The sequence below is a fragment of the Blennius ocellaris genome (assembly GCF_963422515.1).
Source record: "Blennius ocellaris genome assembly, chromosome: 2".
Taxonomy (NCBI): domain Eukaryota; kingdom Metazoa; phylum Chordata; class Actinopteri; order Blenniiformes; family Blenniidae; genus Blennius; species Blennius ocellaris.
The window spans coordinates 33,182,247-33,209,252 of record NC_137651.1 but is presented as its reverse complement, the minus strand read 5'-3'; the positions used below and the strand labels follow the sequence as shown (position 1 = coordinate 33,209,252).

The 27,006-nt window shown below is 46.7% G+C and overlaps 1 protein-coding gene across 1 annotated transcript; it reads left to right on the top strand.

Annotated features, from left to right (window-relative positions):
• On the top strand, positions 1 to 26,811 carry c2cd3 (C2 domain containing 3 centriole elongation regulator). Its single transcript, XM_080513470.1, has 33 exons — positions 1 to 82; positions 1,638 to 1,907; positions 2,026 to 2,183; positions 2,631 to 2,806; positions 3,817 to 3,962; positions 4,055 to 4,187; positions 4,867 to 5,028; positions 5,127 to 5,271; positions 5,357 to 5,457; positions 6,700 to 6,894; positions 6,994 to 7,097; positions 7,214 to 7,332; positions 8,177 to 8,293; positions 8,367 to 8,738; positions 10,048 to 10,199; positions 10,979 to 11,222; positions 11,407 to 11,593; positions 11,693 to 11,879; positions 12,059 to 12,231; positions 12,318 to 12,453; positions 13,344 to 13,612; positions 13,836 to 13,916; positions 13,991 to 14,599; positions 15,797 to 16,114; positions 16,180 to 16,318; positions 17,718 to 17,782; positions 17,859 to 18,064; positions 18,257 to 18,375; positions 19,181 to 19,303; positions 19,383 to 19,585; positions 22,613 to 23,459; positions 23,796 to 23,904; positions 26,512 to 26,811. The coding sequence occupies exons 1-33, from the start codon at positions 31 to 33 to the stop codon at positions 26,647 to 26,649; spliced, it is 6,555 nt and encodes a 2,184-aa protein (XP_080369596.1). The 5' UTR covers positions 1 to 30; the 3' UTR covers positions 26,650 to 26,811.
• The last annotated feature ends 195 nt before the right edge of the window (positions 26,812 to 27,006 follow it).

Here is a 27,006-nt window from a genome sequence, read left to right as displayed (position 1 = left end):
CCAGCCGGGCTGTTATTCGCGGTCTGAGGGATGAAGACCAGGAAACTGCGACCCGCTCGAGCCGGAGGAAGCAAAAAGAAAGGTAAACTTGGCTTAGCTTAGCAATGCTAACTAGTTAAGTGTTAACGACAGCTGTCACTCCGAGCTTTAGCCTTGTTTGCGACACTGTCAGTCATGTTTGTGGTTCATTTAAATACTTCTACCGCTTATTTACATATTTGCCTTATTATATGCCCCAGTAAGCACTTGCTGATTGGTTTGTAACTCCGTTGTAAACGTTTCGAACTGCCGTCAAGTGAGCCCGCACTCAATTTCAACTGCGCTTTTATTAACGCACGTACGGTAAAACACAAGCAAGCGAGCGGCCGCAATGCTGGAAGAAAATCCTTCAAAATAAAAGCCCTGAAAGAACGACAGACAAACAGTCTGTTTACAATTTGTTGTAAAACACAAGTATTCATAGGTTTACACCTAATTTCACTCCAGTTTAATACTAGACATACTCCTTTATTACTACAAGTAATATCAAATAGTATTACTGTAGGAATTTGGAGAAAAGTACTCTTAAACTTGGAGTAAATCAACGAAAATAATGGTCTCTCGCCTGTTTTCAAAATGCAATAAAAAGAAATTATTCATAGGTTTATGCCCGATTCCACACCGGGCAATACTAGACATACTCCTTTACTACTGCAATCACTATCAAATAATATTACTGTAGGAATTTGGAGAAAAGTACTCTTAAACTTGGATCTGTTGATCGAAATTGATGGTATTGTGTTTTATCGTAAAGGCTTTAATAAAAGCGCAGTTAAAATTGAGTGCAGGCTCTCTTGACGGGAGTGTTGTGTTTTAGGGTCGCAGTAAGTTGGTTTTCTGAAGATGCTAAAGCTAACAGGGGGTTCACAGTTATTTCAAAATAAAAAAATTAAACTCTAAGGATCTACTTCACGTGTTGCCTGTTGTAGGAATCAAAACAAATCTGCAACAATGAGCGAATAAAGCTCAATTAATCCACAACATATTGTATTGCGATTTCACATTTTTTTCTAAAAAAAAATTGCTCTCACAGCCGCAGTGTGTTGCAGAGTAATCATGCATAAATACTCTTCGCCAGTAGATTGCAGCACAGTACTTTGAGACAAGACGTTAGGGTGTGCTGGTGAAATGTAAAGTGACAGACGTCAGTGTGGTTAATCTCCACCTCCTGTTACCATCTTGTATCAAAGTACTGTGTCAGTGACAGTGATGGAGAAGTTTTTGAAAAGGAAGAATGTGAACCAGGATCTCAGCTCTTCATCCATCAGGTCCAGGTTTCACACTGAGGGAGTCACTATTAAAAAAAGTCCTTGGTTTCTGGATTTACTGGATTCCTGTTGATAAAACTTTGATGAGAATGACTTTATATTGTTAATAGAGGCTGCAGAGTTTAACATTTTAACATTTTCGGGTGGTGGTGTGCCTCCAGCTTTTTCCAAAGAAAAAAGTGTGCCTTGGCTCAAAAAGGTTGAAAAACACTGATCTAATGATGTCCCTGAGTTGAAAACTCTTTACATTCACCGCCCTGTCTGCCTCAGTACACAATCACCTTTTGATGACTTTGTGTCTCCACTTTGTCGTCCAATCGCTCCTCCAAGTCCCAAGCGATGTCTCACCCTCCACGAGCCTCCCACCTCTGGTTGAGGGCCAGCTGAGGTGTTTCCTGCGGGTGACGATTAGCCGGGTGTTGTGGACGGTTCACAAGCCGCCCTCGCCCACCTTCATCAGGCTGCGATGGTGGGGAGAGTCGTCCAACGGGACCCAGTTCTTTCCCAGAGACGGATCGCTGCTGTCCCAGAAAACCATCAAGACCACGGCTCGCTTCCCGATCCGCTGCGGGCCAAAGCAGTTCACCTCCTATCTTACTGGTAATGCAAAGAACGAGCAATGAAATGCTTGAATTCATTAAGCTGTTTTTTTTTGTTTTTGTTTTTGTAATCGTATAAAGGAGAAGAATTGTATTTTTGACACGTCATTTATTTACAGATATGGGCTCTTTGGTGCTGGAAGTTCTCATGAAAGCAGATCACTTACCAATCGCTCGTGCTCAGGTTGCTGGAATCGCCCGTCTGTCCTTGTCACAGCCAATTAGTGGGTTTTACACTCTGGTATCTCCAACGTCTGACAAACTGGGGGAGTTGCAGGTGAGCAGAAACGGAAATTCACATTTACTCGCCAACTGCCTTTGTGGAATGTTAAAGTTAGTGATGTTAGTTATTGTACATCACGGTCAATAATATAGAATAAATATTAAGGTGCATTTGAAATAGTGTTTTTTTTTTGCTGGCTGTGATCTCACTGAGCAAAGGAGCATCTTAAGTACTGTTGAAGGGGTGGATCGTTTTGTCCTTCATGGCTTCTCGGGTTGCTAAAATTCCCGAAAGGAAAGATTGAGGACATGAGCAGTGTTGAAACAGTAGATTTAAAGTTCTCACCTTCGAAGGTGTGGCAATAGAAAACAAACAAGAACTCTGACAAATAGTTGGATCTAGATTAAAACCATTCAATGTATGTTTTAAATATTCAAGACATTTATTTATTTATTTTAAAAACGGCAATGATCCAGTGAACAATTTCAACTTTTCTTTTAGGTTTCACTGAATCTGGAGCCCCTGATGGAGGCATACGACAGCAGCGGCTCGGGTCCACCGACAGACGTCAGCCTGGAGGGACTCCAGGTCCACACGCTGACCACGCCCTGGCAGCGCATACCACCAGCTGGCGGCGGGAAAGAATCGGGCGGGAGCAGCGGTGGAAACACACCAAGGTTTTATACTTAAAGGCCTACTGAAATATAACACACTACTTTGTAAAAAAACGATAGTTGGGGTACTACTTCTAAGGTTCCTCCGACTCTGCCCCACCACTGTTGTCGCATAACAAAGTTATTTGAATTTTTTACCTCCATCCGACTAAATCGGGGGAATCCTTCTTCTTGGGGCGTGACGTCAAGAGTTGTGCAGCTCTCGATCTGTTGTGTTTATATCGGCTTGTTTCCCTCTTAAATATCCAAGTTTTTACAGTGTTTTGAAGTTATAGTTGGCTTTTATGAGCCTTGATGAAAGATTGAGCCTGGAAGAGACCAGAGAGGAGAAAAGGACCACGGGCAGCGGGAGCAGCTAGCCGCTAGCTCGTGCGGCTAGCGGGAGCCGCTAGCTCGGGCGGCTAGTCGACGATCCAGTAACACCTGGACTCATCTCGGGTGATTCCTCAGTCTTCTAGCTCTTGGACGTGTTGGATCCAGGAAGACGGTCGTTCTGCCAAAAGTCAAGAGCCTCAAAGCCTCAAAGGTGAAAAGTGGCGGCTGCTGAGGCGAGGAGACGAGGACGAATGGAGGACGAAGCGTCTTCTGCTTCCTCAAACATGTTCCAGACGGGGTCACCGATGGCAGAACCACCTTCTGTGTCTTCTTCATCAATCACTGGGTTTGAAATGACCATGATGATGAAATATGGTTCAATTCAGCCTCTTCGTGGTCAAAACTCTGATCCTCCATAATGTAAACACAACTTGGGCGTGTGCACAACTCGTGATGTCACTCTATTATTGTCAGAAGCTCCGCCCAGCAGAGGAAATAGCGCCGTTTATCGGCTATTTTCTTGCAGATTGTCGTGTTTTAGCATTTTACCCTTCAGCCAGTTAGCAGGAAAATGTCCCTAGAAGCGACAGCCAGGGTGTTTTGGGGGTGGAATTTTCATTTCACTAGAACTTTAATCATCAGATTCCTCGGTGGTCTCAAAATGGACGTATTCATGTTGGCGTGTGCAACATTTCCAGGGGGAAGGACCACCTGTTCTTCCAAAATGCCCGGAAAGACCAAGAGGAGACTCTGGAGAATCACATGCCAACAGACGGTCCAACAGTCGTGGATCCTTTGAGTCGGGACGCTTCTCGTGGACGGTCCACTGCTGATATCCTTTCAGGTTGGTTACCGACGTTCTGTCCTATTGGCAGAGACGCACGGCCATAATATGTGTTTCCTGTTTCAGCGAGCCACGTTGTTTCCTCGTTTCAGTTCTTCTTGAACGTGGAAACAAGCTGAGAAATGCGATGGTGGTATCGGCTTTAAAATTGGACGTGGGTGCCGACCCCGTGCTTAAAGATGCCCCTCTGCCACTTCCGAAGGACAACGTCCAACCTCCGCTCAGGTCAGGGAAAACAGTCTAAAACAGTGTTTTTCAACCTTTTTGAGCCAAGGCACACTTTTTGTTTGGAACAATCTGGAGGCACACCACCACCCGAAAATGTTAAAATGTGAAACTCTGTAGCCTCTATGAACAATATAAAGTAATTCTCATCAAAGTTTTATCATCAGGAATCAAATAAATACAGAAAAGAAGTATTTCCCAATTTCTTTTTTAATTTTGACTCCCTCAGTGTGAAACCTGGATGAACACAGAACTGAGATCCTGGCAGGAATAGAAGACAGACAAACACCAACAACATAGTTCTGAGTTTAAATCCTCCCTTTTCAAAAACTTCTCCATCACTGTCCATTACTCCATTACTTTGATACAAGATGGCAGCAGCCGTAGGCGGTGGTGATTAACCAGACTGACGTCTGTCAGTTTCGCTTTCACTGGCACACCCTGACGTCTTGTCTCAAAGTTATGTGCTGCCATCTAGTGGCGAAAAGTATTTATACATGATTACTCTTCAACACACTGTGAGAGCAAATGTTTTTTTAGAAAAAAATGTGAAATTGGATAATTTCCCACGGCACACCTGACTATATCTCGCGGAACACCAGTGGTTGAAAAACACTAGTCTATTCTACCACAGGTAAAGTGCAATCTGGAATACGTACTGCCTTTGTTCTGTCTACAGGATCTTTCCTCCTCCCTCAGGGACATTTCTAGAAAATATCCTTCAGCCTGACTCCCCTCTGAAACTGTCCGATGTCGCCTTGGTCTCTGGCCTCGACCTCGACCTCGACCTCGACCACCATGTTGATATTGATAAGGGAGCGGTGGCTCTCCTCCTGGGCAGGTACACGATGGTGCATTTTCAAGCTTACGACGCAAAGAGTTTGGACTTGACTTCACGTGTTGGAGCTTTTTTTCCTGTTAATATTATTAAAATTTTAGTTCAGCCTCCTCTCCTCTGCCTCTCTGGGATGGACGCCGCTCCCCCTCCGAGCCGCCGTCTGACCACAGTGTGTGTGTCGACAGTGAGCTCAGTGACCCGCAGTATGACGAGAGCTTATTGGAAAATCTGTTCTATAAAACCCCCGTAAGTGTTTGGCTCTTCACTTTTTTTAATCCTACTGTAATGTTACTATTTCACAGCTGTGAATTCACTGAGGTGATTCTTTCAGATGTTGGACTTCAGGTCAGAGGAAACCCGGGAAGATTCCCGAGGCTCGTCGGCGCCTGAAACTCAACGGCTGCAACCGTCTGGATACCCGATGATCGAAAAGTACGTTTCCTGATGTGTTCCACTCAGCAAACTGACTGTATACCACCAGTCTGACCGTCACTAAGCTTTGGCTGTGCAAAAAAAATCGATTTAATTGAATTTGCAGCTAAAAAACGATTTTTATTTTGCAAATTTGAGTAAATTTTTTCCCCCACCACTGTTTTGTCCTTGTGGGTTACCCCTTCACCCCCGCGTACACAGTCACAAACAACATGGCAGTGTGCAGCAGAGAACTACGTCCAGAGAAAGGCGTAGTTCAGTGTTTTTCAACCTTTTTTGAGCCAAGGCACGCTTTTTTCATTGGAACAATCTGGAGGCACACCATCACCTCCACCTCCACCACCACCACCACCCAAAAATGTTAAAAAGTTAAACTCTGTAGCCTCTATTAACAATATAAAGTCATTCTCATCAAAGTTTTATCAACAGGAATCAAGTAAATCCAGAAACAAGGACTTTTTTTAATAGTGCCTCCCTCAGTGTGAAACCTGGACCTGATGGATGAAGAGCTGAGATCCTGGTTTTCAAAAACTTCTCCATCACTGTCACTGACACAGTACTTTGATACAAGATGGTAGCAGGAGGTGGAGATGAACCACACTGACGTCTGTCACTTTACATTTCACCGGCAAAGTTCTGTGCGGCCCTCTAGTGGTGAAGAGTATTTATACATGATTACTCTGCAACACACTGCCGCTGTGAGAGCAAATGTTTTTTCGAAAAAAATGTGAAATTGGATAATTTCCCACGGCACACCTGACTATAGCTCGCGGAAACACCAGTGGTTGAAAAACACTGGCGTAGTTAACTCGGTGATTTTGGAACTGGTCTGGTTTTGAAGCTTCAGACGAAACGCAGACGAAGCCTCGCTGCGAAATGTGTTTTAAAGGCTGGAGCTGCAGGAAGCGGCAGTACAACAAACCTGTTCCAGCGCCGGAGGAATAAACACTCCGTAGAGCGGGAGGAGTGACGACGGCAGCTCGAGCACACCCGATAAAAAAGCAAACTCGAAAAGCGAGGCTTACTTCTCGAGGACAATCGCAGCAATAAAGTTGCACTTTTGACAATATATCTGACATCTGCAAATCATTTTTAAGTGCATTGAGAAATGTTTTTTTTTAAATGGAATTGAAACGCCAATTTTTCTTGAAAAAATCTGAGATTTTTTTGTTTGTTTGTTGTTTTTTTTGAGGCAAAAGCGCCCAGCCCTACATTGAGCACATCTTCTTCTTCTGCTTCCAGTCCACGTCTGGAGCAGCCGCACTCTGTGGACGCTGGCGGTCCTCGTCGCCTGCTGGATGGGCGGCAGGTGGAGTTGCTGAGCTCCGTCAGTCGGCTGAGGGTGACCATCCACTCACTGGCTGTACCTGCAGGAAGCTCCGCCTCCACACCCAGGGGCGGCGGGAGGCCCCCACGACCGCCGGTCGCCAAGAAGCGGTGGGAGGCGTCACCGTGGGGGATGTCGTTTAACAACCAAATTGCCCGTATGAGTGACAGTTGTGCTTTTTTTTTTTTTTTGCTTTCTATCTTTCACAGCACATATTTTGTGGAATATCGGTTACCCGAGACTTTAACTTCAAGTGGACATGACGGCAACGGGGCGGTGACCCAAGTGGCTTCCAGCAACGTCTCTAAAGGAGGTTTGTCTCACTTCCGTCACGTGTTGAAACCCCAGCGTCGTACACAGTTTGGAATCTTTTTTTATTTCAAGTTTGTTACTGACAAATGCCGTTTTCTGGTTGTTTTTTGTTCTTAGTGGTGAAGTTCGAGCAGACGTCTGTGTTTCCCGTCCGCCTCGGCACCTCAGCGGCTCAACAGTGGTGGGAAACGCCTCTCAACTTCAGGATTTACTCACGGAAGGTCGGCCAAACCCAAGTAAGCGGCGTTACTCAACATGTGACTAAAGTGATACATTAGTATGAGAGTTCGTATTGACGAACGTCAAGGGAATTATTCTACACTGTTCTGAATTCCTTGCGTTATCCACATTGTCATGTGTTTTTTTTCTTTAACTCGCTGTGATGGCGGTTAAATAACTTTCACTTCTTCAATGCAGTTCATGTTGGACTTCCCTGATTGCGCTTGGTTTAAAATGCCGCTGCCAAAAAGAGCTCATGCGCTCTATTTTAATGCGACTTTGTTGATTGATTTCAAAGTGCTTTTATCTTAAATGTCCTCATGGTCTGTCTGACCTTTAATGCAATCCAATAAAACTCGAAAACTTGATTGTAATAGAAAATGATGATGGTAGAGCAGTCCAGATTCAGAACTGGGAATACGTTTTGTTGTTTTTTTTGTTGTTGTTGTTTATCCACTGTTGTGGACTTCGGAGTTTTATTTTGTTACTAAGCATCAACAATCATCAGGTTGAAGCAATAAATATAGAATATAAAATAATGCTTCACGTCACGGTAATAAAAACAGATGATGGCGTTAGAATGAATTGTTTTTACTTTACATATGTACTTTTTTTTTGCGATGTTGGTCTGGTTTTATTTTATTATGACCTGCTGCCATACGCTGCCTTGCTCTACTCTCGAGTCAGCAGATCAGATACTATTGCTGGTTTTATTTGTTATGTGATGTTTTCTCCGTTTTATCTGGGCGGCTCTACCGTCATCATTTTCTTTTAAATCGAGTTTTATTCGATCGCATTAAATTTCCTAACTGGGATGTATTATAATAATATAAGTGGGATGCTTGCGCTCTTCTGCGGCAGGCTGCTTCGCTCGGCAAAGCGGCTCATCCCCTGCGCCGTTTGCTGCAGAGCAGACAACTCCGTCAGTGCCTGGTCCTGCCTGTGCTCGGTGAAAGTGGGGAGATCGGACCTCTCAGGGTACAATACTTCACTTTTGTCCACGAAGACACGGTTTGGTAACGTCGAGAGGTAACGTCGGAATCTCCTGCAGGTGACGGTAGAGCTGGAAGCAGACGGCCAGAAAGGTAAAACCCAGGTGAGGCCTAGCGACTCGTTGCCACGGCGATCTGCTAGGACGTCACAAAAACCTTCACAAGACTCCTTTCCTCATCCTGGCCTCCTCACATCGCCGAAACCATGGCGGGAGGAGGACCAGGAGGAGGACCAGGCGGAGGAGCAGGAGGAGGAGGAGCCCCGGGTTCTGCTCCATTCTCTGCTGATGGTACCGGACGGGAAGGACTTCAGCAGTGGACCTCTGCAGGTGCCAAGCGTCTACCTGAACTGTAAACTGTTCTGGTGTGACGAGACGGCCAGATCCCTGGTCAGCTGGGGTCAAACCGACCCCACGTTCAACTTTGTCCAGGTCAGTGGCGTCGACGGCGCGTTCGCCGCTTCTGTCGGCGCCGGCTAACTTTATTTATAGCGCCGCTCGGTGCAAACCTACAGTATCTTTACAAACTGTGACTCCTCGGGTTATTTTTTTCAGGTATGAGCTCCACCTGCCATTTTTCTACAGCCTCTTGTCTGAGATTAAAGTCCCAATGAAATGAAAATTCCACCTCCAAAACACCCTGGCTGTCGCTTCTAGGGACATTTTCATGCTAACTGGTCCGAGGGTAAAATGTTAAAACACGGCAATCTGAGAGAAAATAGCCGATAAACGGCGCTATTTCCTCTGCTGGGCGGAGCTTCTGACAATAACAGAGTGACGTCACGAGTTGTGCACACGCCCAAGTTGTGTTTACATTATGGAGGATCAGAGTTTTGACCACGAAGAGGCTGAATTGAACCAGATTTCATCATCATGGTCATTTCAAACCCAGTGATTGATGAAGAAGACAGAAGGTGGTTCTGCCATCAGTGACCCCGTCTGGAACATGTTTGAGGAAGCAGAAGACGCTTCGTCCTCCATTGGTCCTCGTCTCCTCGCCTCAGCAGCCGCCACTTTTCACCTTTGAGGCTCCTGACTTTTGGCAGAACGACCGGCTTCCTGGATCCAACACGTCGAAGGGCTTTTCCCACTGCGCGGAATCACCGGAGATGAGTCCAGGTATTACTTGATCGTCTACTAGCCGCCCGAGCTAGCAGCTCCCGCGAGCCACCCGTGCTCCTTCTCTCCTCTCTCGGTCTCTTCCAGGTTCAATCTTTCATCAAGGCTCATAAAATGCCGACTATAACTTCAAAACACTGTAAAAACTTGGATATTTAAGAGGGAAACAAGCCAATACAAACAACAGATCGAGAGCTGCACAACTCGTGACGTCACACATAGGCTCCGCCCACAATGGCCCACGGAGAAGAAGGATTCCCCCGATTTCGTCGACTGGAGATTCAAAATTCAAATAACTTTGTTATGCGACAACAGGGGTGGGGCAGAGTCGGAGAAACCTTAGAAGTAGTACCCCAACTATCGTTATTTGCAAAGTAGTATGTTACATTTCACTGGGACTTTAAGTTGTGTGTTCTGAAGACAATCAGTGTTTCATTGTAGAGGATCTGATATTGCCTCGCTCTGCACAGTTCTACTTTGCCATGTGTGATGTTGTTAAAGAGGTTTCTAATCACACTGGGAGCTACAGAGTCACTTAAAACAGTCCAGTGCAGTGAAAGAAGGCCACCTCGATGCACGTGGGCCCTGTGGGTTGAAGGCTTCGCCTCTCGGTGTGTTCCAGGTGACCCCAGTGGCCCTGACGCCTCAGCTCCTGCAGCGAATGAAGAATAACATGATGGTGATCGAAGTGTGGCGGAAAGCGGGGCCGTCGGGGGACGAGCAGCTTCTCGGCCTCGTTAAACTGCCTCTCCACCAGTTCTACATGTCCTTCAGGCAAGTCTTTCACAGGCCTGGTCAATAAGAAACATTACATTTATTCCCAGCTTCTTCCCTGCTTGATGTACAGGGACAAGTAAAGTTGAGATATTTTGATATTTTAATGACCAGAACAAAGAAAAAAACAAACTATATTCACTATTACAAGTATTTTGTTATAAATTAATTAATTATTTCACATAAGTTGGACAAAGTCGTGTAGAAGATAAATTGATTATTTGGATCGCTGCAATTTTGTGGAAAAGAGATTTCTGATTCAGAACTGGGAATAAGTTTTGTTGTTGTTTTTTATGTTGTGTTGAGTGTTTTATGTTGTATGAGTGTTAAGTTTATCCACTGTTGTGGACTTCTGAGTTTTATTTTGTTACTAAGCAACAACAATCATCAGGTTGAAGCAATAAATATAGAATATAAAATAATGCTTCACATCGCATGGTAATAAAAACAAATGATAGAGTTAGAATGAATTGTTTTGACTTTACATATGTACTTTTTTTTTTGTTTTTTGCGATGTTGGTCTGTTTTTTTGTTTTTTTTTTATTAAAAAAAGAAATTTTTAAATACACTACAGTCATTCCAATGTCCTTTTATAGAGAAAATGGAAAAGCCCAACCGATCCACATGAGCAAGTTTTGTTATTTTTGTTTGCATACGTTTGAATTGAAGGCACCGTGGTACGAAGAGATCATGCTGGAAGAAGCGTCCGTCCCCCCCCCACATCTATTAAGGTCTTATCATTTAAAATCACACGTAATCATGTCCCCGTCTTTGTCCAGGGACCCCAAGATCGCCCGCCTGCTCCTCCAGGCCCAGTACCCCGTCCTGGCGGTGGACTGCTACATGCCGGTCGTCGACGTGTTCACGGGTGGCTGCAGAGGAAACCTCCGGGTGGTTCTGGCAATGGGCCAGTCGGAGCAAATAGTTTCCCTCCAGCGCTCCAGAGAGGAGGAGTGTGGTCGTTTCCCTCACCTGGTCAGACCAGTTCACCTGCTCGATCGCCAGAGAGCAGCGCAACGAAAGGTAGAAGATGCAGAATCTCTGGGAACGTGTTTGGAGGAGTTTCTGGAAAACGTGTGCTGGTTCTGTGTTTTAGTGCACCTGCAGGGCCTCTGCTGTTCCTGAGAGCTTGTTTCATTCATGGAAGCGTCGGTGCCGCCCCCCTCTGCTTGTCTAAGAAGTACCTTTCACCTGTTTTCTCGTTCAGGTGACCGCAGGACGAGTGGAAGCCGTGACGGAGCATCGCTTTGTGATCAAGGTGGAGAATGTCAGCGGGCTGATGCCTCTCCAGTCCACGGTGTGGGGTGAGGCCGACTGCTACATCCAGTACAGCTTCCCCTGTCAGGACGGTGGCGCCGCTGCCGCGCAGCTCGACCGCGACCTCGCCGAGACGAGTGAGGCCCCCCCTTTGACCCCGAGGACGTCTGTTTAGATTGAGAGGCTCCCCATTCCCGCCAGCGTCGCCCTGACAGCTTCCATTTCGTCACCGACAGGCGTGGACCTGAAGCCGTTTCGCACGACCGCCACGCTCTGCGTTCCGGACCCGCCGTTCGGCCACACGGAGACTCACATGCTCCTGACTCCCGACGGCGTACCGGTCCAGAGGCTGCTGCTCGCCTCGCTCTCGAGTCGAGGTGGCGGTGGCGGCGGTGGGGGCGTCCAGTTTGAAGTGTGGTGCAGGTTTGTATGACGCGTCGTGTCTGAAGGTTTTAAAAAGTACCGACTGCGAGTCCAAGGCGTACCCAGGAGCTACAAGGACACCACAGTGTTGTCTCTTTTGTTTCTTTCCTACTGAAGAAAAGCTAGTTTTCATATTTTTTGACTACAACAGTCGTGGATAATGTCCTGTCCCTTTGCAGATACTATTACCCAAATGTCAGAGATCAGCTTGTCGCCACGGGAACGCTGCCACTGTCCAGACTGTGTGCCATGGTCACCATGCAGAGGCGACAACCCACCGAAGGTCAACGGTTCTCTCTGCCCCTGGTTCCCAGGACCGACGACCCCGAGTCGTTCCATCGTCACCCCTCAGGTGTGAACGCAGGGCGGCATCGCAGGGCGACATCGCAGGGTGTCGGGGGGCCTCGGCTAACCGATGGGTGTGTCTGGGTTCCTCAGGTCTGCTGGACGTCAGCGTCCGGTACGAGCACGGACCCCTGAGACGTGAGGCGCCGCCCGGGAGAGGAACCGCCTCTCGTGTCGTGACACTCGTGCTTCGAGTGCACCGGGCTTCTGGTCTTAAAGCAGCGGCGAGGTAACGCCACGGCTGCCAGCTTACTTTACAACAGACGTGCACATCAGTCTTTTATTTTGACACTCCGACAGGTAGACCATGCCAGGAGGACACTACACACAAAACCTCCTTCACTGCTGGTTGACGACTTACAACTAATAAACTAAACTACATGAACTAAGTAACAAAAACACAATTATTACCAACACTACAAACCCAACATAACCCCCAGTAATTACATTTAAAACACCACAAACAGAAACTCCCATAATGCATTGCAGCTATCAGCTCCTTTATTGCTACACATTATTAAAATAGAAGATACATTTGGGAGATCTGGGATTGTTAGAACTATGAGTGTGAGTGGTGTGTCTTTAATGTCCTGTAGTTGTTGTGTAATTCACTAGAATTTGTCGTCACTCTCAACAAGTCTGCAATGAACCTCCTGGAATTGTCGGAGCTCCGCAGCGCAGCGGTTTTACTGTGAAAGGTACAGGAAGTTCCCAGCTTCAGATACCAGTTGAGCCGTGGAGCAATTCTACGTTCTTCATGCCATTATTGTTGCGTAATGACGTTACATCGCTGCGTCGTTCACGACCCGCCTACATTTTACCACTCTTTGTAACGGGACTGCGCTCTGGGTGGCTTTGCCTCCTTACGTCCCTCCAGGATGAGCTGCAGTGGGACCGAGGCTCAAGGAGCCACAGTGGAGGGACCAAAGAGCCGTGGGTTGCCGACCCCTGGTCTAGACCGATCCACACGCTTTCGTTGTACCACTGATGTGACTGTTCACGGTTCACACCACAGACGTGTGAGCTGTATTCATCTGCACCAGCAGAACCCCCCTCCCTCCTTGACTTCTGTTCACCATCGTTACGTTTGAAGTCACCGTGCCGATGTCTCCATCTCAGGTTCATGTCGGAAGACGACGAGCGGTTCGGCTACTTCGCCGGCGTGGGGCTGAACCCGTACGTCACCGTCCAGCTCTCCTTCATGGCCGAGGCCGAGAGGAGGCGCACCCGCACGGCAGCCCGGACCTTCAGCCCCGAGTTCGACCACCACGCCGAGGTGGCCTGTGACCTGCTGCTGCAGCGCGGCAGCGGCGAGTCCTGCAGCCTCGCCGAACAGCTGGACCGAGCTTCCGCCGTTTTCACCGTCTGGAACCGAGACGATCGCAAAGGTTTGCTGGAGTTTCTCTTCCACCTTAACGCTGCACCTGCAGTAATCTTACATTTGGTATCCGTGTTCACTGACGAGTGTGTTTTACTCAGAAGGCCTCAAGCTGAACACTCGATGAAGTCTGTCGGTCTTTATAGAAATGTGGTCGTTATAATATCCAAAAGTTTGAACAGATTATCTTTCCTAATATCACTATGTTTTGTTTTCTTTCCTGTTTCTTGCAGCTTTGAATGTTTCCACACCTAAAGAAGTGATGTTGGGCACAGTGACGGTCCCCCTGGCTGATCTCCTCCATAAAAGAACCGGTATGTTGTCCTTCATGTCACATCTGATAAAGCTTTTTGACAAAAAAATGAGAACTAATAATTTCTTTCCGAAGGTATTTCTGGCTGGTTTGGAATATATCCCCCCGAGGACACGAGCTCTCCTCAGCTGGTGGGAGGTCTGGAGCTCTCCGTCCACTTCGCTCACCACTCAGACAGAGAAAGGGTCATAGAAGCCGCTCGGGGTTTGGCCTGGGAACTGGACCGCGGCGTGGGCGCCCCTCAGAACGACCACGACCACGAACCCTGGGAAGAAAGCGAGAGAAAAGTCTCCCTGACTTTCTCGATGCCTCGAGTGTGGATTCCCGTCCACTGTTTGCTCCTCCCCGGCCACGCCGTGCTGCAGCGCTCCACCTACTGCTACCTCCGGTACAAGTTCTACGACCGGGAGGCCTTCTGCTCCGAGATGCAGCACCCTCGCGTCGGGGAGGGAGCGCGGGGCGACCGGGCCACGCTGAGCTTCGGGGGGAGCCGGACCGTGGAGCTGGCGGACACCCAGCCTCTGAGGTGGTACCTGCGGGAGGAGAGGCTGGAGGTGCAGGTGTGGGTCGCCTTTGGGAAGGACAGGGCCACGAGGCCTGGGGACGGCGATCGACTGGTGGGCTCGGCGTTCGTTGATCTGGCTTCCTTTGCCAAGACGGGCGAGCAGAAGCCGACTCTCAGTGGTACGTACGAAATGATAGACCTTTTGTAAAATCATTGTAGTATATGATTTCACCTGAATTTAATTATCCTGGATTCATGAGGGCATTGATGAATTCTTCCAAGGAACTGCTGGTTTCTTTAATTAAGTTGATGGCCTGTAATTCAGGGGTGTCACACTGATTTCAGTTGAGGGGCCACATCCACCTAACCTGACCTCTGGAGGCCCAACAAGTCAAACGTAACATGTTAAACTGCAGATATGGACAAATGTCAAAGTCTTTCCTTCTTTTGATCCTTTTGTAACTGCAAGAATTTGCCATTTGTCTATTCTGAAATTTACATATTCAAGTTAATCAGATATTATTATATTTGCACAGAAAAAAAAGTCGCCTGTGTCTGGATATCGTATTTTTATTCAGGATTAAAACAATTTTTCATCATCTGGAAATTGTCTTCAGTTTACATGTCTAAAGTATCACTTCACATAAATTGGACACCTTTATTGTGAAAGGTGTTGCATCACGTGACCTCCACAGATTGCATTAATTAATTCTGACCAAGGGCGGTTTTGAATGTCATTTTGGCCGATCTGGTGTTTTTAGATCAGCGTCTGTCAGTTTTCATATTTATACTTTTAAAAAAATCACATGGTGGGATTACATCGTCTGGCGGGCCAGTTCTGGCCCCCGGGCCGCATGTTAGACACCCCTGCTTTAATTGGTTTGTAGTTTCCAAATTATGCAGGGCACTTTACTTCAATAGGATTTTGTATTTCAGCAGTGGTTTCGGGTTGGTCTCATCAGCGCTCTTGCCTCACAGTGAGGAAAGTCCTGGGTTCGACTGGGGGGGGGGGCAGGTGCAGGATGGTAAGCTCCCAACAGGCACGGCAGCCACCGCAGCACAGCAGCACTGCAGCACTGCAGCACTACAGCACAGCTCGTCACTGTGCAGCCACAGTCTCTGCGGGTCCAGACTCTCTGGTCCCCCTTCCGTCAGCTCCTCGACTGGATCACAGATTCCCACGCACGCTCTGGGGGACAAGTTGTTGTCAAGATGGATCCCACCCGGTTCTCTGCTCCGGCTCCAGTGTTGAGAGCGCAGCGTCTAATGCCTGTCTCTTTTAGTGTCTCCAAATACCTTTTTTCTTTCTTTTTTTTTGTCAATCGTCGTTCGCCTCCACGTGGGTGAGATGAGTGACGAGGTGTCTGCTCCTCCAGGCGTCTACCCACTGTTCAGGCGCTCAGCAGCCGATCTCCAGGGAGCAGCTCTCCGGGTCCACGTCACCCTGACGGCGGGTGGCGAGTCTGCTGGAGTCGGCGCCCCGCCGTCCTCCGACGGTCCAGGAGGAGTCTCGTTGTCCGAGGAGGAGGTGGAGGAAGCCTCTTCTCCCGCTACGCCCACAAAGTCACACCCACAAAGCGGATGGCCGAATGAAACGCCAGACGTCACAGCTGCGCGGCGGTCGGAGGCGAGCGTGGACGAGTCGTTCCCGGCGACGGTCACAGTGGACCGCGCTGTGCACCTGAACCTCAGAGGTCGGTGTGGAATCCCACGTTTATTGGTTTTTAATCTGTTCGTTGACTGTGTTTCCCTCTGGCAGGTTGTCCTCTGGCCGAGCGAAGCAAGGCCTCGCCGTGCTGCTGCGTCTCCTACGTCGCCGCCGATTCCGCCGAGCCGGTGTCCACGGCGGTCGCCGCCGACACGGCGTCCCCCGTCTGGGAGCATCAGCGCCAGTGCAGGTCCCCGATCGCCGTGAAAAAACACATGAAAATACTTGTTTTGAGTCTAGAAATGCTATTTTGAATAACACACTGGAAAAATTCCTCCCAAAAAAATAAGAAGAAAATATACTGAGACAAGAAAATTAATACTTAAAATAAGCTAAAATTATCTGAACAAGAACATTTTAGAGATTTTCAAAAACAAGAAAATAATTCTAGCCCCGTATCTTGAAAACAGCATTTCTGGAATTCTAGAATAATAATCTTTGTGGACAATTTTGTTTTAAGCAAAAAATAATTTTTTAGTCAAAAACAAGAAATTTTTCATTTAATTTAAGAAAGTATATCTTGCCGAGATTTGACTTTTTGCATTTCATAAGCCCGATCTTTTTATTTTAAGATTTTAAAATAATAACACATGAAAATACTTGTTTTGAGTCCAGAAATGCTCTTTTGGACACAAAGAACACACTGGAAAAATTCCTCCGAAAAAAATAAATAAAATATGCTAAACTAAGAAAATTACTACTTAAAATAAGCAAAATTATCTGAACAAGAACAAAAAACTTTTGCTTGACAAAATTTTCAAAAACAAGAAAAGTATTCTCGCCCCGTATCTTGAAAACAGCATTTCTGGAGGCAAAACAAGTTTTATTTTCATGTGTTGTTATTTTAAAATCTTAAAATAAGAAGATGCTCAACGCCAAGACCAGTCTAGCTAAGAAGAAAATAAAGTAATAATCATCTTAAAACTAGAATAATAATCTTAGTGGACAGTTTGTTTTAAGCAAAAAATGACTTATTAGTCAAGAACAAGTAATTTTCCACTTGATTTAAGAAAGTATATCTTGCCTAGATTTGACTTTTTGCATTTCATAAGCCCAATCTTTTTATTTTAAGATTTTAAAATAATAACACATGAAAATACTTGTTTTGAGTCCAGAAATGCTCTTTTGGACATGAATAACACTCCGAAAGAAAAAGATGTTACTGAGACAAGAAAATGACTACTTAAAATATGCTAAATTATCTTCCAACAGAACAAGAAAATTTTACTTGACAAGATTTTCAAAAACAAGAAAATAATTCTGGCCCCGTCTCTTGAAAACAGAGTTTCTGGACTCAAAACAAGTTTTATTTTCATGTGTTGTTATTTTAAAATGTTAAAATAAGAAGAGGCTTATGAAATGCCAGTTCAGGTCTTTTTCTCGTCTTAAAATGAGAAAAATGCTTGTTTTAAGCCAAACAGCACTTCTAACTAGTTTTTAATCCTCAACGCCAAGACCAGTCTAGCTAATAAGAAAATAAAGTAACAATCATCTTAAAACAGTTTCCCAATCGCCGCTCGTGTCCCAACGTAGACCGCTGACCGGAGACGCTTCAATATGAGTCTCACTTGTACATTTCACACTTCCAGGCTGTCAAAGCAGCTGCTGCTGGATCCTCAACAGTCCCTGGTGTTCAAAGTCTGGCACAAAGGAGGTACGGGACTCACCTCGGGGTTGGAGCTCGTCTGTTTGGTGATGTTGATGTTTGTCGTCGTGGTTTTGTGGAACAGAAATGGAGAGGGTTATTGGATTTGCCCCCGTGGACCTGTCCCCTCTACTGTACGGCTTCCCGTCCGTGTGCGGCTGGTACAACATAAGCGACTTCAGCGGCCTGGTTCACGGGCAGCTTAAGGTGTCGGTCACTCCGCTGGGGGGGATCCAGGACCTGCGGGCGGAAAGGAGAACGGTCGGCGAAGACGCGGCCAAAGAGTCGTCGGTGAGATTCGTCGTCAACATTCAGCCTCCTGACTTTCACCACGACAAATTAAAAACCTAGTTACAAATGGACACCGTGAGGACACACGTTGGGCTGCAGTGAACGTTACTGTGGAACCACGTGGCACTCATTGTGAAGGATTTGTTGCTTTTTAAGAAATATGAAACTGACGGTGACATGATTCATCCGCAGGCCGTTCCTCTCGGCTACCGGACCACAGCCTCGTACAGCAGCTTTCCCTCTCACATCAGCAGATACCCCGAGCAGAAGATCTCATCCCCCGACCACGCAGACCGGCTCTTCTCCCAACGGCGAGTCCTGGAACTCTTTACAACATGTTGTGGAATCTCTTTGCGTTTTAATGTGTCCGTTTGTCTAAAACAGTGTTTTTCAACCCTTTTTTTGAGCCAAGGCACACTTTTTTGTTTGGAACACTCTGGAGGCACACCACCACCCCAAAATGTTAAAATGTTAAACTCTGTTGCCTCTATTAACAATATAAAGTCATTCTCATCAAAGTTTTATCAACAGGAATTAAGTAAATACAGAAAAAAAGTATTTCCCAATGTGTTTTTTTTAATAGTGACTCCCTCAGTGTGAAACCTGGACCTGATGGATGAAGAGCTGAGATCCTGGTTTTCAAAAACTTCTCCATCACTGTCACTGACACAGTACTTTGATACAAGATGGTAGCAGGAGGTGGAGATGAACCACACTGACGTCTGTCACTTTACATTTCACCGGCAAAGTTCTGTGCTGCCCTCTAGTGGTGAAGAGTATTTATACATCATTACTCTGCAACACACTGTCGGCTGTGAGAGCAAATGTTTTTTAGAAAAAATGCGAAATTGCATAATTTCCCACGACTCAGCTGACGAGATCTGGAGGAAACACCAGTGTGCCTCGGAGCAGTGGTTGAAAAACACTGATCTAGAACACGTCCCTGTAACAATCTCAGAGCAGGTTCAACGTCATGCAGATTTAAAATGTGCTGTACGGCACAAAACCCCTTCAAAGTACTTAAAACGACGGCACATTGTTAGCCATGAGCTGCGATGCAGCCTGAACCGACCGTCTCCCCGCTGCGCTCACGTGTTGCCGTGGAAACCGTTGCAGGTCTAGCGAGAGCGACCGTCTCCTGGAACACGTGGACAAAGTCCGCCTTTTCCACCAATGTCTCCAGGACGGGGCGGGTTCTCACGTCAACCCCTCCAGCTCCGTGCTGTTCTCGACACTCAGGTACCGGCGCTCACGTCCGGCAGCGCCGCTCCGTCGTCTCGGCGTGGGTTACAGCTCCGGTGTGACTCGCATTCTGCAGGAAAAAGCTTGGCGAGCTGGACGACATCCAGAGGTACTTCAGCCGGAAGCTCTCCACCCCGACGTTTCTGCCGCCGGCCGCCGAGCAGGACTGTGGCGCCGCCGTCGCCACGCACGAGGAGCCGACCGACCTGCAGAGCGACGCCGGTCGGCTCCTCCTCAAGTCCACGCAGTTTGTCGGCCGAGTCAACAACATCATTACTGGTGAGCCCACGCTGCAAAAGTTCCTCTGAAAAAAATCTACTAAAACAAGAAAATTGATAGTTAAAATGAGCAAAATTATCTGCCAACAGAACAAGAACATTTTACCTGACAAGACTATCTTGAAAACAGCATTTCTGGACTCAAGACAAGTTTTGTTTTCATGTGTTGTTATTTTAAAATCTTAAAATGACCTTTTGCATTTCATAAGCCCAATCTTTTTATCCCCCGCCGTGGCTGATAGGCCCCGAAGGGGGATCTTGAAACAGTCTCCGTACGTCCGTCCGTTCGAACGTTTCTACCTATATCTCGGCAACCCCTGGGCCCACAGTGACCAAACTTCACATGTGGATACATCTCAGACGGGGGAAGGGATACTATGGTGACCTTGACCTAATTTGCATATTAAGTAGGTCACAGGGTCACGAAGTGCTTAAAAACACATTTTGGGCTCTGGAGGCCTAGGTTTTTGAGCTAGGGCTCTGAAATTTTATACACACATGATACACACTCCAGGGATAACCTCCAGTACACCAAGTGACCTGACCTTGACCTTGAAGATTGGTAGGGTCTGAAGTTTGCTCGTCATGGTTGCACAATACATGTATTTTCATATAAACATTTCTCCTCATTTCTCAGCAGTTCCTGGGCCCACAGTCACCAAACTTCTCACATGGACACTCCACCTGGGGAGAAGGGGCACCATGGTGACCATGACCTCATTTGCATATCAGGTCACAGGGTCACTAAGTGCATAAAAAAACACATTTTGGGCTCTGGAGACGTACTTTGACATAGCTTATGAAGAAGACCTTTCAGATTCTACATAATTATCTACTAGGACCCATGGAACACCCTCTAGTGTACCAAGTGTGCTGCCTTAGAGCAGTGGTTCCCAACCTTTTTTGACCAGTGTACCCCTTGAGCTGGTTTCCATGTGAAAAGTACCCCCTCTCTCATGTGTGATTATTCGCCTTAATGTGTACTTATATTTAACCCTTTGTCTTTCTATCTATCCAACTGCTCATTTAAATAAAACAATTATTGTGAGTGTAAAAACATACCTTTTAATGAGACACTTGCGCTTGCTTGTCTTTCATAAGTCTTTCATAATTCCTTTTTTCACTGGGCTCCCCTGTGCCTGCGTCCGAGGCGACGGTAGCAGTAGCGGTAGCTGGACGTTTACTCCTGCCTAGCCATGCATCCATGTTTACAGTCGGTATGCAGCTAGAGTTAGCTAGCTTCGCGAATCGTGCGCGCCCGCAGCAAGAACGTGAACCTTTTTTTTTTTTTTTTTAAAGCGCGCCACTTTATAGTCTTTTCATATTATGTGCATTGTAGTGTTCCAATCACTGTGGACGAACTGCTACTCATGGAAAATAAACGTATGGCCTTACTAAAATTCATGATATACAACAATATAATATAGTATAATTTTTTTTTTTGTGTGTGTGGATACTGTAGGCTAATTTATAATCTTTCTGCGTACCCCCTGCAATACCCTCGCGTACCCCTAGGGGTCCGTGTACCCCCGGTTGGGAATCACTGCCTTAGAGCTGCTTTGTGAGAAAATATAAAGCCCTCCGGCGGGGGATTAGCCCAGCAACGGCCTTCTTGTTATTTTATGATTTTAAAATAACACATGAAAATACTTGTTTTGAGTCCAGAAATGCTCTTTTGGACGCAAATAACACACTGGGAAAATTCCGCCGAAAAAAATCTACTAAAACAAGAAAATTAATACTTAAAATTAGCAAAAATTATCTGCCAACAGAACAAGAACATTTTACTTGACAAGATTTTCAAAAACAAGAAAATAATTCTGGCCCCGTATCTTGAAAACAGCATTTATGGAATCAAAACAATTTTTATTTTCATGTGTTGTTACTTTAAAATGTTAAAATAAGAAGATGGGCTTATGAAATGCCAGTTCAGGTCCTTTGGTTGCTGCTCAGTCGTCCTAAAATGAGAAAAATGCTTGTTTTAAGCCAAACAGCACTTATAACTAGTTTATGATGCTGGTTTGAAGGTTTGAGGTTTGAAGATGTGACGTTTGAAGGTGTATGGTTTGAAGGTGTGAGGTTTGAGGTGTGAGGTTGACGTTTGAGGTGTGAAGGTGTGAGGTGTGAATGTGTGAGGTTTGAAGGTGTGAGGTTTGAAGGTGTGAGGTTTGAAGGTGTGAGGTTTGAGGTGTGAGGTTTGAGGTTTGAGGTGTGAGGTTTGAAGGTGTGAGGTTGACGTTTGAGGTGTGAAGGTGTGAGGTTTGAAGGTGTAAGGTTTGACGTTTGAGGTTTGAAGGTGTGAGGTTTGAAGGTGTGAGGTTTGAAGGTTTGAGGTGTGAAGATTGAGGTTTGAAGGTGTGATGTTTGAAGTTTGAAGGTGTGAGGTTTGAAGTTTGAAGGTGTGAGGTTTGAAGTTTGAAGGCTTGAGGTGTGAGTTTGAAGCTTTGAGGTTTGAAGATTGAGGTTTGAAGTTTGAAGGTGTGAGGTTTGAAGTTTGAGGTGTGAGGTTTGAAGGCTTGAGGTTTGAAGATTGAGGTTTGATGGTTTGAAGGTGTGAGGTTTGAAGTTTGAAGGCTTGAGTATGAAGATTGAGGTTTGAAGGTTTGAGGTGTGAGATTTGAAGTTTGAAGGTGTGAGGTTTGAAGTTTGAAGATTGAGGTTTGAAGATTGAGGTTTGAAGATTGAGGTTTGAAGATTGAGGTTTGAAGGTGTGAGGTTTGAAGGCTTGAGGTGTGAGGTTTGAGGCTGCAGAGCCACTGCTATTAAGTAAGAAGGTGTTTGACACAAGGTGAAGCTTGTTACTTTCTTCAGACATGAAACTTTGTCACTGCTTGAGAGAACAAGACGCCTCGAAACGAGATTTCTTGTGTCAAGCTGACGGTCTTTCCAGAGGTTCGTGTGTCTGTCGACATGTTTTACACTCTTTTTTCTCATTGTTATTTTTCCTTCTTTGCCTAGTTTTGGCTTTAAATTACAACTCTGTCGGCTTTTTAACGACTTTTTTCCTCACTCTGGTTTTTTGGTGCAGCGATCCGGGGAAACCGCCTGGAAACCATTCCCTCCAGCTCCTCCTCCTCCCCCGTGGGAGACCACCACCCTCTGACGGCCTCCGCCTCTCCCTTCTGCTCTCCCCCTCCAGAGGTGGAGAAGGAGGTGGAGGAGGAGGAGGAGACGCACAGACGGAGCTGTGAGGTCATCGCGTCTGAGGAGGGCCGTTCCGAGGAAGAGGAAGAGGAGATGAGGGATGAAGACTACGAGGAGGTTGTGGTGAAGCCGAGGCCTTTAAACGATGTGACCTCGCTAACGGACAGAACCAGTCCCTGGACCAGCGTCCTGTCGGACCCCGACCTGGTTTCTCTGGGGAGCCCTGAGCCGCCTGGGGGTCCGAGCCTGAGTGAGGAAGACGAGGGTGAGGCGGGACACGAGGACACTGGAGACTCTGGCAGTCGTCCGGAGACGAGTGAAGAGGAAAGCAGTTTTAAGGGATTAGAGGCAGAAACGGACGACGAAAGGAGGTGGCGGCCTTCAGACGAGGAGGCGGGCGAGGAGGCGGGCGAGGAGGCGGGCGAGGAGGCGGGCGAGGAGGCGGACGAGGAGGCGGGCGAGGAGGCGGACGAGGAGGCCGGCGATGAGGCGGACGAGGAGGCCGGCGATGAGGCCGGCGAGGAGGCGGACGAGGAGGCCGGCGATGAGGCGGATGAGGAGGCGGACGAGGAGGCCGGCGATGAGGCGGACGAGGAGGCCGGCGATGAGGCCGGCGATGAGGCGGACGAGGAGGCCGGCGAGGAGGCGGGCTCGTCGCCGAGCACATGTCATGTGACAGGCGCCCACAATGCACCAGGCTCCGAGGACCATCGAGACCCTGAACTCCTGCAGTATCCTTTACTTCCACTTTGTCAGTAACACTCGTTCTCCCACATGCTGAAAGGAGCGCAAACTGAACGTTCCTCTGCTGCAGATTTTTGAGGCTCCGCCCTCTTTTGATAAATACCAGAAATGAACAAATAAATACCACTTTTTCCGCGACAGGCGGTGCTCATAAAACCACTTCCTGCTTTTGTGTTTGTTTTGGAGCTCGCCTGCCTGGATCCGTTATTTGGCGCCGTATTCAACATATTTGTGTTTTACGTCATTACACGACGGCGTTCAGTTGTTTGAGCCGACAGGAAACCGCCCCGCCACCTTTCTGTTTCTTAACTTCCTCCGTTAAGCTCCGCCCCGCCCGAGGTCCCGAATTTCTTCCTGTCGTCTCGGCAGCTGGAGGTGTCCATGAGGGCCCTCCGTCTGGCTCCTTCCTTCTCTCAGGCCATCGACGGCGCAGTGAGTATCCCTACGCCAGGACCTCCACGTAGTGCGGCAGGCCTGGAGCCAATGACCAGCCAGGCGCCGCCGCGCGTTGTGAATAGATACTGTGAGTCCAGCCTCAGGTTGTAGCTCCAACTCCGGTACGGTCCGGCACAGGGTTTGAAAACACCCAAGTCACATCGGAGCGTGGCGGAGCGCAACATGGCGTGGCGTGACGTGGTGTGACGTGGTGTGACGTGGCGTGGCGTGGCGTGGCGTGGCGTGGCGTGGCGTGGCGTGACGTGGCGTGGCGTGGCGTGGCGTGACGTGGTGTGGCGTGGCGTGGCGTGGCGTGACGTGGTGTGACGTGGTGTGGCGTGGCGTGACGTGGCGTGGCGTGACGTGACGTGACGTGACGTGGCGTGGCGTGACGTGGCGTGGCGTGAATCAGTTTGAATAAAGGAATAAATAAATGTTGAATGTTACTTTGAATTTTCCCCTTTTCAGCTGAAAAAAAATACTTCCATTTTATTTATTTATTTTGTTAAACTGAATAAAAGTGGGACTTGTTGAAAAGGCTCACAAATGTACTTTTTTTTTACCCAGACGTAGATCTGTGTCGTCCAGTTCCCACCACACCTTTGAGTTGTCGCAGCGCTCCATGAGCACTCTTCACGTTACGGCGATGCCGTACACATCAATGTCTGCCGCCGGGAGCGTTAACCCTTTCATCTCAGGCCAGACCGGCTGGACGCCGCGGAGCCGCCAAACCAGACACGACTGCTTCTTCTCAGGCTGAAGGGAAATTCCCTGTGGGATTAATGACGCGTTTCTATTCCGTTCTGTAAAAGTCCTGATGATTCACGGTGATTCTCAGTCACATATCACTTTATTTCTGAGCGAAAGCAACAACAGAAAGGCATGTTGGACTGAATGTGGGTGAAACGTTGATATTGAGACACGGACGGTGGATTAGTTGTGTTGTTTTGCCACGTCAACATCCGTCCGATGCGTTTGGGTGAACTGTCCAACACGCCAAGCTAACCCCAGACGCACTCTGTCAAACTGGTAATTCAAACCGTCGTTGTTGTTTGACACTCGGTGAGGCGCAGTGGCTCCCAGCATGCACTGTGTTAGGAAACTTTGCTTTAGTCGTAAAAGTCCACATATTAAATAGTGACTCACTTAAATTCTTCAGTCTGGTTTTGTTACGGCGACGAGACGCAGCAGCTCGTCTTTCAGAGGACCTGTTTTAACCTGTCCTGAGGCTGGAACACACACACACACACACACACACACACACACACACACACACACACACACACACACACACACACACTGGAATATATGTTGCAGAATTCGTCGGTGTCTAATATTTTTTTTATTTTAATATTAGTATCATTTTAATATTTTTTTAAATATTTGTAATATTTTAAGATTTTTCATTCATGTCCTCATGTCCTCATTAGACATCAAGTCCACGTCATTACAGTTGTTTCATAACGAGTCTCATCCTTTCATGAAGCAACAGGAAAGAATCTGTCCTCATAAGGGGTGACAGCAGGTCAACAGCAGCCTGGAACACACACACACACACACACACACACACACACACACACACACTTCACCAACCAACGTTAGGAGATGGTTACGTTTTAGTATGTATGTATTTATTTATTTATTTATTGGTATATAATCATGCTTGTATGACTTTTACAATGTTTCACAAAACCTCCTCACCCGAACTGAATGAAGTCTTCGGGGATGATTTGTCGTCATCTCAAGACCAATCGATCATATTTTGCCACGTTAACGACCAATCTAAAAAAAAATACTGTGAAAAAATGTTCCCATACAAAGCAGATCAAAGAGGCTCCTTGTGCAGGAGATCAAAGGAGATTGGCGTCTGTTGCCATGGAGATGCTCCCGGCTCAGTGTTTCACACAGTGACGTGGCTCGCTAACTGGTTAGTTAGCATGGATATGAGCTAAGAGCTAAATGTGGCGTTGGCGAAGGTCTGCGCTCTCCCAGTTCTCGTTCGTGTTTCGGATCAGTACTTCTGGAACGAGTTTGTTTTAATATGATTTTCTTGTGAAGACGGAGCTACGGAAGAGGATTAGGGCCACTGTGGCTAAAAAAAACCCTGAGTCTAAGTCAGAATTCTGAGTTTAAAAGTCAAAATTCTGAGTTTAAAAGTCAGAATTCTGAGTTTAAAAGTCAGAACTCTGAGTTTAAAAGCCAGAACTCAGGGTTAAAAGTAAAAAAAATTGTTAAAAACTGGATTAAAAAAAAAATGAGTCTATGTCAGAATTCTGAGTTTAAAAGTCAACATTCTGAGTTTAAAAGTCAGAACTTTGAGTTTAAAAGTCAGAAGTCAGGGTTAAAAGTTAAAAGTAAAAAAAATTGTTTAAATTGATAAAAACTGGATAAACAAAACCCTGAGTCTAAGTCATAATTCTGAGTTTAAAAGACAGAACTCAGGGTTTTATTCCACGGTGGCCCTCATCCTCTTCTGTACGGAGCAGAACCCAAGATATGTTTTTAGCATTTTGAAGATTTGTTTCTTTTTTTTACAAGATCAGTATTTTTGCTTTGTCGTAATGCTGTTTGTGGGACCTGAACATTTCCTCCTCATTGTTCCAGTGTGGGCCCAGGGGGGGTCCTCGTCCCCGTCCCCGTCCTTGTCCTCGTCCCCGTCCCGACATGTCTCCTCCGTCCATGAAGAAAGAGACGGAGAGGATAGCAAAGATATTTGCAGCTCACTTTGATCAGACGAGTTGAGACTTTTATTTCCTCGTTCTTCCTTGTTGCTGGTTTCAGACAAATCATGCACATTAAATGTAAGTATTCAGTATTTAATTTTAATAAATGACCTTGTTGACTGTGAACGTGTGAAGCTGAGCTGTTTGGAAGCACAAAACCTCAATTAAACCTGTATATATTGGTCAAGCCTTGTGTTTGCTGTTGTTTGTGTTGCTGTGTGTTTGTTGAAGAGGCAGCGTCACAAAGAACGTGAGGTGAGACAGACTCCGCCCCCGCCGCAGCCTGATTGGTTCTTTACACCTTCAAACCTGTCACTGTTCACAAGAATTCTGTGCGGATGTCCTGTAATCCAGGCCGAAGGTGGAGCAACGATGT